General features: G+C 30.4%; 2 protein-coding genes across 3 annotated transcripts; both read left to right on the forward strand.

The window, feature by feature from the left end:
* Positions 1-255: 255 nt before the first annotated feature.
* MDAR6 (monodehydroascorbate reductase 6) lies at positions 256-6,885 on the forward strand. The gene is made up of 16 exons (XM_011031048.1): positions 256-564; positions 661-971; positions 1,076-1,153; positions 1,339-1,410; positions 1,661-1,779; positions 1,871-1,955; positions 2,614-2,703; positions 4,118-4,219; positions 4,315-4,404; positions 4,612-4,692; positions 4,961-5,032; positions 5,101-5,195; positions 5,310-5,398; positions 5,494-5,556; positions 5,654-5,694; positions 6,215-6,885. Exons 1-16 carry the CDS (start codon positions 555-557, stop codon positions 6,338-6,340), a joined length of 1,524 nt encoding a protein of 507 aa, XP_011029350.1. The 5' UTR covers positions 256-554; the 3' UTR covers positions 6,341-6,885.
* A 4,676-nt stretch (positions 6,886-11,561) lies between these two features.
* Positions 11,562-14,293, forward strand: LOC105129108 (putative late blight resistance protein homolog R1B-19). Of its 2 annotated transcripts, XM_011031050.1 has the most exons (5): positions 11,562-11,649; positions 12,074-12,149; positions 12,315-12,615; positions 13,840-13,843; positions 14,283-14,293. In XM_011031050.1, exons 1-3 carry the CDS (start codon positions 11,644-11,646, stop codon positions 12,611-12,613), a joined length of 381 nt encoding a protein of 126 aa, XP_011029352.1. In that variant the 5' UTR covers positions 11,562-11,643; the 3' UTR covers positions 12,614-12,615; positions 13,840-13,843; positions 14,283-14,293. The 2 variants fall into 2 exon arrangements, with proteins under 2 accessions (XP_011029352.1, XP_011029353.1); XM_011031051.1 differs by lacking the exons at positions 13,840-13,843; positions 14,283-14,293 and having other exon boundaries at positions 12,315-12,664.
* The last annotated feature ends 2,572 nt before the right edge of the window (positions 14,294-16,865 follow it).

The raw sequence follows: 16,865 nt of genomic DNA on the forward strand, positions 1-16,865 counted from the left end.
CTTTCTTAGGACGTCTCCATCGACGAGAACCCAACCTGGGCCACGAATAGCTTAGATGAGACACACGAGACTGCTCTTAGCCCCATTTTAAATAGTCTTGAGCCTTTTTGTCTGTTCAACAAAGTGCGAAAACACAATCTGTAAGAAGCCCAAAGTCGCTTCCAGTCCAGGTTTTCTTCTAAAAACCATCCAAATGGGCCTCCCGTAGTAACACACTGTTCCTCTACAAAATACTACTACTCGGAGTCGTAACGACTAACGAGCGCGGCCCAGAGAACAAAAATCACACACAGACACAGTAAACGAAGCACTCCGCAATGACCGCGTCAGCGAGTCCATCCCTCCTCCCTCCACCTCGCCTTTGGCCGACAGGCAGTAGAATAATAATACTCTCAAGTCTCAACACACTCTCGTATCATCTTGAAGTGACTCTTGACCCCTTGCTAGAGCCAAACATCACAGCACAACGCCGTCTCCTCTCTTAAATCTTAATAATTTTATGATTTTTATAATCTATACTACTAGTATAAATTAGTGCGATCACAGCATCTCCAATGTCTCAAGGTTAAAACTCTCTCCAGCTAGCTAGCCAGATAACTCTTGCCTTTTCATTTACTTGACCTGATTCTTTGTGATTTTGTTGAATTTACTCACTCACAGTACGTAGATTAATAATAATGGCGAGCGGCTGCAGTATATCCTCCAATCCGATGTCGTTTAAGCACGGCTTATCTCTCTGGTGTCCACAGTCATCTCCTTCTCTTCATCGAACTCTCCGGTCTTCTCCTTCTTCTTCAATCGGATTCAAGACTTTCTTCCGAAACCACGTCGTTGCTGCTTCCTCCTCCTCTTTCGCTAATGAAAATCGAGAGTATGTGATTGTTGGTGGTGGAAATGCAGCGGGATATGCGGCGAGGAGTTTTGTGGAGCATGGAATGGCTGATGGAAGGCTTTGTATTGTTACCAGAGAGGTTCTTCTTTGTTCAATTTAACGAACTTGATAGTGAAAAATGCTTATGTGAATTCTATCATTTTATTGTGATTTTTCTTCTTTGGTGTGTTGTTGTTGTTGTAGGCATATGCACCATATGAGAGACCAGCTTTGACTAAAGGATATTTGTTTCCACTTGATAAGAATCCAGCGCGATTGCCTGTAAGTACTTGTCACTCAATTTCTTTTTGTACAATTTCTCTTAGTTTAGGCATTTTGGGAACTGTTTGTATTAACTTGCATTATTTGATCCAGTCTTTTTTTTTTGTTAAAAGTACTGTACCAACTGTTAATTCACTGTTAATATCAAAAATCAATAAAATTTTCTGGTTTTTATTATGGTTTAGGGTTTTCATACATGTGTTGGATCTGGTGGGGAAAGGCAAACTCCAGATTGGTATAAAGAGAAAGGAATTGAGGTAATTTTTTTTCTTTCCTTCCTTTTGTTCTCAAATGTAGTTTTCTTTTCAAGCAGTTTACATTGGAAACACCGAAATATTGTTATCTTGGATATCATGCATGGAAATAAATAAATAAATTTAAAACTTATTTTTAATTGATTGGCAAGCAAATCTCAAACTTTTCACATGCTGAGATAATATGGCACATATATATAATTCTGGTATTCGCAATTTGACATTTATAACCCCTTTTATTTTCCTTGTTTAGATGTTATATGAAGATCCTGTGACAGGCATTGATATTGAAAAACAAACAGCAACGACGATATCAGGCAAGCTGCTCAAGTATGGAACTCTTATAGTTGCTACAGGATGTTCTGCCTCTAGGTATTCACAATAGTTTGATAATCGATCTAGTTACCAGTTCTGTCTTCTATGAAATATTGAACATAACTTGTCCAATTTGCGTGGGCTATAGATTTCCAGAGAAGATCGGAGGAAATTTACCTGGTGTTCACTATATAAGGGATGTGGCAGATGCTGACTCTTTAATATCGTCTTTGGTAATGATACTTTCATTATGCCTGTGTTATATCATTTGACAATATATGTTCTCTCAATTTCAGTTCAATTGTTGCTTTGCTTGTTAGATAATGAAAATCCGAGACCCCTGTGGTGTTACTACCGTATGAGGACCCTTGAAATTTCATCTCCTTTTTTTAGTGCTCACTGTATTGTACAGAAGATTGAGTGTTTAGTTTTCACTTGATTGAGTTCTAGCTTCCTTTCAAAGATGTCTTCATTCTCAGTTGGACAGACTGACAATCATCGTGTTTTATTTTGAATGGAGCTAGCAAGGGATTTTCAGTTTCTAGCACCATATTTGGTTTAGGAGTTTGAAGATGCATGTCTTGAAGTTTTGCAAATGTCATAAATACAAATGGTTTGTTGAGTTATCAGAAAAGAAATGTGCTCCTGCATTCATGCTCTTGCATTCTGATGATTGTCTTTTGTTTGGGAAGGGGGCTTAATTGAGTTGAGTTTTTTTTTTTTTTCCCTTTCAATGACATTATCTGATAATGTTTTAAGCTTTACACTTCCAATGCTAACACTGCTTGAACGTTCAAAGCTCATAATTTATATCTTATGAGCTGCATGTCTATTTCTAAGATTGCTTAATAGTTAAATTCTATTGCTATAACAAACTTTCCATTTGTTTAGGAGAAGGCACGTAAGTTGGTTATTGTAGGTGGTGGTTATATTGGCATGGAAGTAGCTGCAGCAGCTGTTGCTTGGAAACTTGACACTACGGTATGTACTCATGTTGCTTAGAGCTTCTATTGTATTTGGATTCATTTGCAGTTTTGATACACTAGTATTGAAAATTTTGGTCATCCATAATGAGTTTTAACTTGGTTTTTTTGAATATTGGTTGATGCTACTTCCTTAATTAACCATTCCCATCCTAGCATTTTGGACCAAATTTATCCTCAGACATCTGATTATCCAATTTCAACAAGCCATTTTTTCCATTTTATTGGTTTTGTACAACACCCACTTGATGCAGTTCTTATTTCATTTGATACGCCTCGTGCTATCGGAAGTTATCCCCTCCATTTGTTGCATACTGGGCAATCTTTCAAAAATGTATAGGACAGAATTATGTCCTGTGCCTGCCTGGCATCTGGAAAATGGATGATGCAGAACAATACACTAAGTGAAATAAAGCATAGAAAGCAACAAGTTTTTATAGCGAAGAAGCTTTTATAGCAAATTAAAAAGTTGTTATAGCTAGGAAGGAGAATATAGAGAGACAAATAGTATGTCATCTTATCAAATAATAAAAAACTCCCTATAGTATCTCAAAAGTCACATATAAATAATAAACCCTAAAAACAACCAGCTACTGGGCTCAATTCGCTAAATAATAGTCTGATATAAGAAATCCTAAATAAATAACTCAAATAAAAATACAACTGAATGGGCCTGGATGGACTCAGTTTCCTAACCAAAGAGTAATGGGTTGGGCTATCCTTCGTCATTGTCGTCCATATATTTATGTAATTTGCGGTATAGGTTTGGTGTCTCCACCAACTGCTAATGTGGAACAAAAGAGATTTTAAAGCTAAAGAGAAAAGAAAAGAAAAAAACTAAGAAGAGAAGGCCAAAGAAAGATAAGAGAACAGAAAAAGAGAGAATAGGTTGGAAAAATCTGCAAATTTGCAAATTTTATTCAAATAATCGAAAACTCCTCGTAATATCTCAAAAGTCACATGTAAATAATAAACCCTGAAAACAACTAGTTACCGGGCTCAACCCACCAAATAATATTGTTTAATATAAAAAAGTCTAAATAAATAACTCAAATAAAAACACAATTGAATGGGCCTTGATGAGCTCAGTCTCTCAACCAAAGAGTAACAAGCTGGGCCATCCTTTGTTGTCTCTGTCCATATAATTGTATAATATGTGGTGTTGGTCTGGTGTCCCCACTAATGGGTGCATCACATTTATCTTTCAAATTACTCTGGATTGTAACATGACCTTTTAGATGATAGCAGAAGACAAGTTAACTATGTTCACTGAAGGAATATTTACATCAACTTGCTAGGTCTCAAGTGTGCAATGTATCGATGCAATGCTGCTATTTGCTTGTAAAACCCTTTCATATATAATCTGACTGGGTAAAACTTTAATCTAATTTCTTTTCGATTCTTTGATGCAGATCATTTTCCCAGAGAATCATCTTATGAAAAGGCTTTTCACTCCTTCACTTGCTCAAAAATATGAAGAATTATATCAAGAAAATGGTGTTAAGTTCATAAAGGTACTCTCTCTCTCTCGATTAATGTTAAATAGGTATACTATGATCTTATCATAACCTTACCACAGGAATGCTGATTTTCTCATGTTGTTGACCAGGGAGCCTCTATCAAGAACTTAGAAGCCAGTTCTGATGGGCATGTAGCTGCCGTTAAACTTGAAAATGGATCTACTGTAGAAGCAGACACGGCAAGTTTTCAGCTACTTCTTCAATGGTTTTTATGCTTTAAATTTCTTTCACATTTTTTTGGCATGATATTCTTGCACCTGCATATAAAAAAATAAGCAAGATGTTTCCAGGTTAGAGACACGATGGAGGGAGTGTGCCCCATCCTCCTCACCCCAACCAAAAGAAAGTTTCTGGAGCATATAATAAATGTCCTTTTCATTTTGCAGGTAATAATTGGTATTGGGGCAAAACCAGCTGTTGGTCCCTTTGAAAGGCTGGGGTTAAATAACAGTGTTGGCGGAATACAGGTGAGCAAGGTTCAACAATGTTCGTTTTGTTGTCTTCACTAAAATTTCCAGCCCATGCACTTACTACAGCAACATCTGAACATGTTTATATTATTATTTCTGCATGAAATTGGCTTGCTTTACCCAATCAGTGTAATACTCCGGGATTCTGTCATGATGGCATTATCCGATGAGCATAATCATGTTTTGATTGTCATTGCATTTCTGAAAATCATGATATTTCTTATTCACATCTATTATCCATGCACTTGGAACTTTTGAATCTCAGGTTGATGGTCAGTTCAGGACAGGTATTCCTGGGATTTTTGCAATTGGAGATGTAGCAGCATTCCCATTAAAGGTATACTTTTCGTAAATGATTCTGTAGTCTTTTATATATAGTCTGAAAATATGCATGAACCTGAACAGATGTATAACCGCATGGCACGAGTTGAACACGTAGATCATGCTCGGCGATCAGCTCAGCATTGTGTTAAATCACTGCTTACTGCTCATACTAGCTCGTAAGTTTGGTTCTTTTAATTGGTCACAGTTCTGGGGCTTGAAATGTGCTTAAAGTGCTTTCATTCCTTGTTGAAATACCCTTTTTAATGATTGTGTTTCTGCATGGCATACAGATATGATTATCTCCCGTATTTTTATTCGAGGGTTTTTGAGTATGAAGGGAGCCCAAGAAAAATATGGTGGCAGTTCTTTGGAGACAATGGTACAAACATGTTGTGCTCTTATCCTTTTGTCACATTATGGTGTATTTTAATTATATTGCTTTACATCTTGGTTCGTGCTTTCTCTTATTGGCAGTTGGAGAGACAATTCAAGTAGGGAATTTCGATCCTAAAATTGCCACCTTCTGGATAGATTCTGGTAATGCATTTTGTTTTTGCTGCCTATTGTCTCATATATTGCTCTCTCTCACCTTTTCATGAAGTTGTTTGCTGAGAGATGATTTACTCCCCTACAGGCAAACTGAAAGGAGTTCTCCTTGAAAGTGGAAGTCCTGAGGTATGATTTAAACCTATTTAGAGTCCGTTTGGGATTTCATCTGAGTCACAACTTTTGACTTTTGAGTCATAATGCAAAGTTGTTTTTCATAAATAACTAGCGAGAAAAATAAGTTAAAATGACTTACATTTGATTGATAAAATGACGCAAAGCAACTTCTGTAAAGAAGTAATGTGGTAAAGGTTAAAATTCATGAGTAAAAAAATTCAACTTTTTGATTAAATCAAGATTTTGACTTGATTTTATAACAAGGTCTTGATTTAGGCTAAAAGTTATTTCTAACCAAACATACTTGTGACTTTCATTTGAGTAAAAAAAAAAACTTAAATCCATCTGCAAAAGTCATACCAAACATAACATTAGACTTGGTTGTTGGGATAAGCAATCGGCGGTCAGTTATTTTTCATTTGACATTTTACGAAGAACAGCACACTTCCAGCCATGCGCCCCTTATGAATGACATACCTATAACACGTTCTGCTTGTCAAACTATTATCTTGTTCTGCATGTAATGTTTCAGGAATTTCAACTACTCCCTGAACTTGCAAAGAGGCAGCCTATTGTTGATAAATCCAAGCTTCAGTCAGCATCTTCAGTTGAAGAGGCTCTGGAGATTGCTCGGACATCCCTCCAGGCTGCAGTTTAGTTGAGGAATTCCACTGTTGATTCTTCAAGTGAGCCATACATGAAATTTCTACCTTGAGGGAACTTTTCAATAATCTTCATGTCTGGTTGTTCATTAAATTGCTCTCGATATCCGGCCTTTAGTTGGAGTCGCCTTCACCTTTTTTGGGAATAATGGTTATAGCACGAAGTATCGTTGTATAGTTGAGCAAATTTTCCAACCCACAGGCTTCTTCTCTGTATTAGGTGAAATTAATTCGTGGAATAATCTTAAATTTTGGTGTTTTGCACGCACCACTAACATTGCATAGGACTGGGTGGCCCAAGGCTCGGTGTTGTGTCCAACCACTTGGACAATAGGCAAATAAATACGTACGAGGATAGGACTCGATCATCGGGACATTTTGCAAGTTTTCCATAAGGGTAGCAAGCAAACTACCCATGTATAGACAAATTGGGATTTAGAGGGCAGATAAGCTATGGAAAAGATTATTATACGTATATACTAAAAGAAACTCTCTGTATAATTTAAATTTTATCCAATTATTTTACTGTAATGCTGACAAATTTGTAATTTTGTGTGGTTTTTTCTCCTTTGTATTTGGTATATTTTTGACATTACACTTCGCTTATTTATCATATTTTTTTTATCTTTATTTTTTTTGTTAGTTTTTTTTCTTTGCACTTTCTTAGAAAAAATATTATTTTTTACTTTTTACAGGAAATATTTATTTCCCATACTTATCTATTCATACTATTTTTTTTTCTTTTTTTTGTAATTTTTTCTTTACATGTTTTTTCTGAAAAATTATTATACAAAATAAAAGTAAATAGTGTTTTATTGTAACAATTGCATTATTGTTTTATTTTTCTACCATGTTAAAAATTAATTTTAGATGTTATATGTCTTTATGTAAACATTAGTTTTTTGATTCACAATATTTTTTTTACTTGATGTTAAAAAATATATTAATAACATTTACAAATGGTGTTAGAAAAAAAATTAATCAAACCACAATGAGATGAGTTGGAGAAAAGTGTTTTATTACTTTATTTATTTATTGTTGTTAATGATTATTAATTTATTTAATTAAATGCATGTATTTTTTTATTTATAATTATGAATATATTTTTTTTATAAAACAATAGGTTGAAAAAGTTTGTATATTTATTTTCTTGCCAAAAATAATATCCAACATCTGATGAAGTGCTTGTCAAATGAATGGCAATTGCTTTGATATTTTTTTTTAAATCTATTTTAAAGAAAAAATATTGAGTATTAGTTTTGCAATCTTAAATATTTTAAAAAGAATTTTCAACTGTTGTAAGCTTCACCTAATATTTTTTAGATTAAACTATTTTGTTGACTTTTTTAATACCTCACCAACCTAATATTAAAAGATAATTTTGAAAAAAAATCATATAACAAAAAGTATAAAAAAAATAACTTAAGTTAATTAGAACTAGTCAAACTTGGACTCAAGTCATGATAGTGAGATAACCCTATAAAAAATAAATAAAAAAAATCATAAAACTCAATTTTCAACTAACTTAATATTGAAGGATAAAATTGAAAAAAAATATTAAATTAAGAAAGAGGACAAAAAAACCTTGACTCCACCTAGGTTAGTACGCAAAATTTACGACCCGGATCACGATACCGAGATTACTATATATAAAGCAAAATAAGAAAATCATGAATCTCAATTCTCAAATAACCCAGCATTAAAAAATAACATAAAAAATAAAAAAACAGAGTTAATCCAAGTAACCTACCACATTCGTGATTTGGTTCATGATATCGAGATAAAGCAATGGAGAAAAAATCATAAAACTCAATTTCTAACCAACTTCATATTAAAGCATGAAATTGAAAAAAAAAAACTAAATTCAAAGATTGAGGACTGATGTTGACATAAAAAACAAATGATAAACTACTTTGTAATTTTGGAGAGGGTTAGGTGCGAGAATCAAGGGAGTGAGAGATAAAAGAAAAAGGAGAACAAAGAAAAAAAGATTGGGTTGCTTGAACCAAACTAGACCTATTTCACGTATATACGCCGTCTTGAAAAGAAAAGGACTCATAAATAAATCAAACAGTACCATAAAAGGTTGGGCAATAAATGTCGTAGGTTGCCGCACGCATCTCTCAAATACGGTAGTTCTTCTCATGCTAGTGCGTGTGGTACACGTGATAATCACTTCCCCCTTTTCATTCAATTCATTCCCGATACAATAACTTCAGTTTTAAATTAGATTGGTACTTAAATCTTCAATTGTTTAAAATAAATGAAATTGAATTGTTTTGTTTTCTAAATCAGGCATCAAAGAAACTCTAGAATTTACCTCTAACACCTTCATAATCTAACATGAATTCAATTGAAGTGAATTATGAATTTTAATTCTAAATCACTTCAATTTAAAAAGATAAAATTGAAGGGCAATAAACTTTAATGAAAAAAAAAATCATGACACTATTATAATCCAAAGTAATTATGGAAGCGCAGTTCAATGTTTTAGCTAAATGTTTTGGTTTGCAATGGTAAACTATATTTTAACCTTTGTATATTCACAAATATTCCACTATAACCCTTGCAGTTTAAAAGTTTACAATATTATCTTTATAATTCTCAAAAATTCTAACTTTATTGACCGATCGTTATTAAATAGGCAAGGGTAGCTACCTGAGTGCTCTATCTATCACTCGTTTTCTTCTTCTTCTTCTTTTTTAAAATTTCTATGTTATCCTTTTTTTTTCTTCCAAATTTCTACACCAACAATAATGTCTCATGCTAATTTTTAAAGGTCAACTGATTAAGAAGTGGGTTCGTTGGTACCTTTCATTTAGCAATTTAACAACCAGAGCCATTATTTTTTTTCAAAACTACAGAATTAAGATCAAGAAATTTTAAATTATAGCAATTGAATATTGCTGAATTTATAAGAACTTGAAATATATTTTACCAAAAAAAAAAAGTAAAAGGAAACTGACCTGTCAATTTACATCAAAAGGAGAAGCCAAGTCTTCGCTGCCTGTGTCAGAGTATCTTCGATTAAAGAGTTAAATAAAAAAATAAAAAAGGTGTACTTTTAATTTTCATTTTTGTATTTTTTCACTCCATCGCTTCAAGCAAACAGATAATTATTATATCTATTTATTTTTCAAAAAGCTATTTCTATATTTACCTATAAAACTAACAAAAAATAAATAATTTTTGACCAACGACTATATTTATAGTCATTGGCCAATAATTTATTTTTTTCTTCAATAACTTTTTTTTTTATAAAAGTAGAAGGAAATAACTTGTAAATTTTAAAATCTTGTAATGTGTTTTATCTTTTTTAAAACAAATTTTAAAAATAAGAATTAATTATTTTTCAGTTAATTAATAATATCAGTTGTGTTAATTAGCTGAAATTAAAAAATATATTTAAATAAAAATATTCATATAAATAAATTTTAAATTTAATTTTAAATTATATCTTTTAACTTTCATATTACTTCATTAATTTTATATTACTTTTCTAAATTACTCATATTAATTATATAATTAATAACATCATAATTATATTATATATAAAATATCTAAATTAGTTATATAACTATATTAAAATTAATTTAATATAAAATGTATTAAAATATAATATCTTTTCTAAATAACTTTTTATTATTGAAATGCATATTATTCAAAAATTATTTAATTTATTTAATTTTTTAATATAATATTTTTTATTAGAGACACTCTTATGAATAAGAGGTGAAAGAGAAAAGGCAAAGATTAAAAAAAAAAAAAACCCTATCACAAGGCCACCTTGTGTCCATTACTACTGTACTCTCCCTCTAACTCATCACTCATTAGAACCAAACCCAAGTTGTCAATTATTACAACAATGGAGAAAATAAAAGAATAGCGAACTCTTAGATATTATTTAGCAGTGTGTTTTAAAAGTATTTTTGAAAAAAATTGAATCTTATTTTTGCTTTGAATTAATATGTTTTTGATGTTTTCAAATTATTTTGATGTGTTGATTTTAAAAATAATTTTTAAAAAATAAAAAAATATTATTGTCATACTTTTCTAAATGAAAAGCACTTTGTAAAGCAACAACAATCACACTTCCAAACACGGTCTTAGGCATTCAACAACGGGGCGTTATATAACTAAGTGGTCAAGTGATAAGTTTATTTTATAGAGATAATTTATTCAAGTTTTATAAATTTTAAAATTAATAAAAATTAATATAGTTATTAATTTTAAAATTTATAAAATTAATTAAAATATACATAGACATTTATATTTTACAAAATTTTAAAAAATAAATAAATGGTATACATTATTATAAAAATCCTACCAAGATTTCGGATAGGCTGTTTCGGTTATATTACTATTTTATAAAATTTTTAATTTTTTTAATAATTTTTTAAAATTATTTTAAAATGTAAATATTAAAAATATTGTTTAAAAAAATTATTTTAATTTATTTTTAAACAAAAAATATTTTAAAAAATAATTTTTATAACCCTTTTAATTTTGAATTCCATTTAGTTCCTTGTTGAAGTGTTTTTTCAGTTATGACCAAATTTATTATTATTATTTCTAAGCGTGTTAGGTATTATGGTAATTTTTATGATTGTAATGTAAAAAAAATAAGTTTAGAAAAAATTATTTTTAGTTGTAATTATTTTGATTAAAATATGTATTTGGTTAAAATTATTATTAAAGTTATTGTTTAACAAAAAAAACATATCAAAATATTTATTGAAAATACTGTTTCAAATTGATGTTGATGATAAAATAATATAAAAAATCAGTGAGAATTAATATACACACACTTGGATTTTAACAAATTTTTAACTTATACAAAAACTACTCAGCATTAATTTTTTGTGATTTTAGTTTGAGCAGCAAATTTAAAAATAATAAAATACAACTTAATACAAAATAGAAGAAAAACATAACAAAAACATGTAGAAATAACTTCTCAGAGTTTTGAACTCATTTAATAATGGTCCGTACATAAAAATTATGTTTTGTTTTGTAATCAAATAAGATAAAATGATGGTTAAATAAAAAAGCTGCGGCAATTACATAGCCAAACTGGACTCTTTGTTTCGGCAAACATGCGGCTAAAAGGTCTCCCGCCTACATGCTTGTTCGACGCGGAGTTACAAGCTTCGTTCATTTTCCTTCTTGTGCACGATTTGCAGAACTATATCTATATATATATATCAGACGTTTCCACCTCTTTTAACATTTATCTTCTTCATTTCCTCTCTTTCTTGAATATTCAATTCCAGGTCTCAGCTTTGAATCTTAAGTGAAAATGAAGGTGAGTTTCCATCTGTCCTGTCTACATCTTGGCTAACCTTCCTAGCAAAACATGAATTTTGTTTTGGTTCAATTTTTGTTTCTCTCTAAAAGGTTTTAAGATTTTCGTGAATTCAACCCTTTTTTTTCTTGTTGACATATAAACATCGGTGTTCTTCTGTTTTTTCTTCTGCTCTCATCGCCTCTTTACTACATGTTGGATATCAGACATCTTGTTGAATTTTCTTGATGGCTCGGCTCTGTGTCACTTCCTAGTTATTTCTTTGAAAGACAAATAGTTTGGATTTTAATACATGGATTGTGTTCCCTTTCGGTCCTTTATAGGAAGATCTCCTTCTTTCAACGAGTCCTTGTCTGTAGTTGAAGTATGGGTTTTGTTAACTTTCTTGTTTGTAACCTTTTACTAATTTCTGTTTCTATTGCAGAAAGTGGTGTTGAAATTGGACCTCCATGACGACAAGGGGAAACAAAAGGCCATGAAAGCTGTTTCTGGCTTATCAGGTTTGTGACCTTTTTTTCAGTTACTGAGTTAATCCTGACAAGTTCCGCATTTTAAAATTGTAAATGTCTTTGTTTTCTGTTCGGACATAAAATGTGCTTCTGTTTAGGTTTCCTTCCACTCGGTCCCCAATGAAGTTACAGATGTTGTCCTGTTTTATTATGCAGGAATTGATTCCATTGCCATGGACATGAAGGAGAAGAAATTGACAGTAATTGGAGATATTGATCCTGTTGATGTGGTAAGCAAGTTAAGAAAGATTTGGCACACAGAGATTTTGGCTGTTGGACCAGCTAAAGAGGAAGGCAAAAAAGATGAAGGCAAGAAGGAAGGAGAGAAAGAGAACCCAAATGAACAACAGATGACTGAGCTTATGACACTTTACAAAGACTATTACAACAACAATCCCTACCCATCTCAGTATGGTTACCGTGTGGTATGTGTTGAGGAGAATCCAAATGCGTGAGAGTTTTGAGAGAGAGAGAGAGAATACAACTTGGAAGCACATCGAAGATGAACACAGAAAAAGAGCTGCTTGTTTTGTTTTGTATAGTTTATGATGATTGGTTTGATTGAATTGAAGTAAAAGGTTTAATATTCTACATATGTAATAATAATAATAATAATAATAATAATAAAATCCTCCAGCTCATGTCTCCTTTTATTCCCAAACCTATATCAATATCATATGAGCCTTTGTAAAGATTAAAAAAATACATGTAAAAACAAGCACCGGGCAAACTGTCCCTTTCGACTTGACCTTCTCTCCCAAATTTGTCAACAAAATGATCTCGTCATAAGTGACTTTTTTTTTTTTTTATTAAGGGGTGGTGTTTGTTAGACGCATGATAACTAATTTTTAAATTTATTACGCATGATAACTAATTCTTAGATTTATTAAACAGTAGGCAAGTAAAATATTATGAGAATAATAAATATACATATAAAAATTCAAATCTAAAATGAAAAAATAAAAAACTTTTTATCAAGATCTCTAGGCTACGAACATGCAATAAATGACTCTTTTTTTTTATGAAAGTTTCTGTTTTTTAAAATATTTTTTATTTAAAAAAATTAAAATTATTAAATTATTTTTTATTAAATATTTTTTGAAAAAATTTAATGTATTAATATTAAAAATAAAACAATGATAAATTTTTAATTTAAAAACAATTCTGAAAAAGTCAGGAATATAAAAGAAAATTTTGATCACAATGCCAAACCATGTATTTTTATTGATTATTTTTATGCACAAAATGCATATAAAAAAATTAATTTATCTACTAAGAAAATTTTTACTAGTAGAAATGTAATTTACCAAAAAAAAATTATTTTTCATATCATAATAAAAATATCATGCATGATTCTAATTCTACAATGATTCCTCGTTTAAAATATTATTTTTCATATCATAATAAAAATATTTACTTGTGAAACCTTTCCTGTTTGGTATTATAGTTAATAATATTTTAATAATATTATTAAAATATTTTTTTAGAATATTTTTTTATTTTTAAAAAATTATTTTTGATATTAGCACATCAAAATAATTTGAAAACACTAGAAATATATTAATTTAAAGTTAATAAAAAAATAAAAATAAATAAATTTTTTCAAAAACACTTTTAAAATACAGAAACAAATAAGACTGGATCAATCCATATTTTTCGAGTGATGTTTAAGAGTGTAGAGTATAGTTGTGGTTGATTCTTAAAATGTTTTTTATTTGAAATTATATTAAAAATTATATTTTTTAAATTATTTTTAATATTAACACATTAAAATAATATGAAAATACTAAAAAAATATTAATTTAAAGTTAAAAAATAAAAAAATATTTTTTTAAAAATATTTTTAAAATAAAAAATAAACAGAAAAAAAAGTAATCAACCTCAATGTTTAACTCGTCCTCCTAAACCACCCTGCACATTTAAAAGACAATCAATGCTCTCATGTCCAGTCCAAAATTTCACCATCAAGTGCATGTATCTCTTTTATAATAGAAAGTTATTTATCATATGATTGTTTTAATGCTTCTTTTCTCACATATTTATCTTCTCATGAAGAGTCTAAATCTCTTGCGAAAGTAATACAAATTTCAAAATAGAGGGAGGCATTGCATAATGAGATCAAAGTGTTAAACAAAATAACACTTAGTCACCTGTCCCTCTCCCATTGAATAAAGAACCATTGGTTAAAATCAACTATATAAGATTAAACAAAATATAATTAATGGTTACCTTACGAGTTGTTGTTACTTTACAAGTTCTTCTTGCATTAAATGGCTGACGTCTTCATCAATTAAATGTTAATAATGTCTTTTTGCAAGAAGATTTATAATTAAGAAGAAGTCTACATGAAAGTTCAACTTGGTTATAAGCATCATGAAAAACAATTAATTTGTCATTTTAGTAATTCTATTCATGGGCTTAAACAGGCCTTTAGAAATTAGATTTCTAAGTATTCTTAAATTCCTTTTAATTTTAGTTTTGATTAATTTAAAGATGATTATTCATTGTATTAGTACCACAAATTAACATGATTACTGATCACCTTTTGTTTCAGTTTATGTTGATCATACTGTCATTACATATAATGATGAATAATTAAGCTATATATTGACCCTTTGAAATCATTTTTTAGCCAATCCCAAGGATAATGGTAAGATGAAATATTTCCTTGGTATTAAAAGCTTCTAGGTCCAAGCAAGGCATTTATCTAAGTCTATGCAAGTATATTCTGGATATATATTCTAGGTTATTTTCTTGAACTATATTAGGAAATGAGGTAAGAATGGATTATTACAATAGTAATCCACTAGTTACCAGCTTGATTAGCACTGATGGTAAGATCGATGAACTAATAAGTTATACTCTTATTGGTATTTAAAGAATTTAGATGTTCTTGCATGACGATCAAATGAAATATAAGTAAACGATGAGATTTTTTTTTCTTTTTATAAATAAATACTCTGATTATTGGATGATTTTTATGTTAATTCCCAGTAATGGTTTTATATATCTTTCTTTGTCTATTTGTAATGTTAGTTTTATGTTCTGATTAAAGCACTTTCACATCTTTTCTTTTACAAGTGCACAAAAATGAGGAAATTTATTTGTTCAATAAATACAAAGTTTTGCTGAACTGTTAGTGATATGGGCTGGCTCATTCTCTAGCCCATAGAGAGTTCTGGAGCAAGCCCAAATATAATGAGATCAAAGTGTTAAACAAAATAGAGAGTTCTGGAGCAAGCCCAACTTCATCTCATGAGTCGAGCGGGCTGTAAAGTTTTGGTCCTACCAATTTATTTTTTAAGTTAAAGGTTTTTTTTTTTTTTAATCAACTCCCAGTCCAGAACAAGCCAGAAAACCAGTAACGTAGTAATTTCTTGGGTAGTAAAATAGGACAACAGATTCCAAAACCAGTAACGAGCGTCTGGCACTGGGTTTAGGCACGGACCCAGTGGTGCCAACCTGTACCCAGGCTTGTTTTTAAGCCCTCCCGTTCTGGCCGTTGTTAAAATGGGCTTGGGTCAACCAATATATTATTTAAAAAAAAAACCCCTATAAATCCCAGTCCATTAATTTTATATTACGGTTATAATTAACTTAACATGCTTGTGCTTCTGGGCTTAATTATTAAGAATCAAAATCATAGTATCAAATTAGATAGTTTAAGTTTTAGAGTTAAAACAGTAAAATTATTTGAATTCCTCAACATGAACCAGACACAATAAAAAATATATTAATGGGAATTTTTATTTTTAGTCCAACACAACAATTACAAAATTCACCTGCAAAATCTAAATTTTAACAAAAGATATTTTTGGTGGAGAATTTGCAGATTGCCCTTTACAGCAGTGGACACTTGATTAGGCGGATCAGGAATTGAGTTGACGTGGTTAGGCTAAAAAATAAAATCGGTTTAATCCCCCAAAAAATCCTATTTTATCTCTCTCTCTCTCTCTCTCTCTCTCTCTCTCTCTCTCTCTCTCTCTCTCTCTCTCTCTCTCTCTCTCTCTCTCTCTCTCTCTCTCTCTCTCTCTCTCTCTCTCTCTCTCTCTCTCTCTCTCTCTCTCTCTCTCTCTCTATATATATATATATATATATATATATGTTTCTTAACATATTTAAATTTTTTATTTCTGCTTTTCAAAAGAGAATGATTTTCATCATACTTTTGAGGACCAGTGTTCCACACGTAAATCGCTGAAGAGGAAGTGATCGAAGCTCGTGATTCGTTTGGTCAGCCTTTTCGACTTCGGCAGAGTTTGAAAAATAAGAAAAACCTTTATGCAGAGATTAAATGAATTTGGTCAGCTCCACAAACATATATTTCATGCTATAAATGTGCCATTTGCTTTTGGATGAAAGAAGGGAAATAGAAGGGATATCTATTACAACAACAAACCTTTATTTATTAATTAATTGAGATATTATCTAGGCTTTAAATTTGAGTTTAATAATTAAATATATTAATTTATCAATGTTATACTGTATAATGGATTGATTATATGTACTTTAATACTCTTTTCATTTCGCATACTGATTTTTTCTATTATATCAATCAAATATTTTCGTTAAGAATTCATAATTTCTTATTTTTTTATGAGTTAATTTTAAAACTTGTGAACTTATTAGAATCACAAATCGTTAAACAACGTGAAAGAAATGGTCGCAAATTAGGATTAGCTGTTCTAGTTAAATTAACTAAGTCTC

Source organism: Populus euphratica, unplaced genomic scaffold, assembly GCF_000495115.2.
Source record: "Populus euphratica unplaced genomic scaffold, PopEup_1.0 scaffold48.1, whole genome shotgun sequence".
Classification (NCBI taxonomy): domain Eukaryota; kingdom Viridiplantae; phylum Streptophyta; class Magnoliopsida; order Malpighiales; family Salicaceae; genus Populus; species Populus euphratica.

What these genes read in the sequence shown, in the direction of transcription:
- LOC105129108 (XM_011031050.1), top strand. An exon ending in AGCTGTTTCTGGCTTATCAG is followed by an intron (nt 12,150 to 12,314) that starts GTTTGTGACCTT and finishes TTTATTATGCAG; the next exon opens with GAATTGATTCCATTGCCATG.
- MDAR6 (XM_011031048.1), top strand. An exon ending in ACTCTTTAATATCGTCTTTG is followed by an intron (nt 1,956 to 2,613) that starts GTAATGATACTT and finishes CCATTTGTTTAG; the next exon opens with GAGAAGGCACGTAAGTTGGT. An exon ending in TTGAAAGTGGAAGTCCTGAG is followed by an intron (nt 5,695 to 6,214) that starts GTATGATTTAAA and finishes GTAATGTTTCAG; the next exon opens with GAATTTCAACTACTCCCTGA.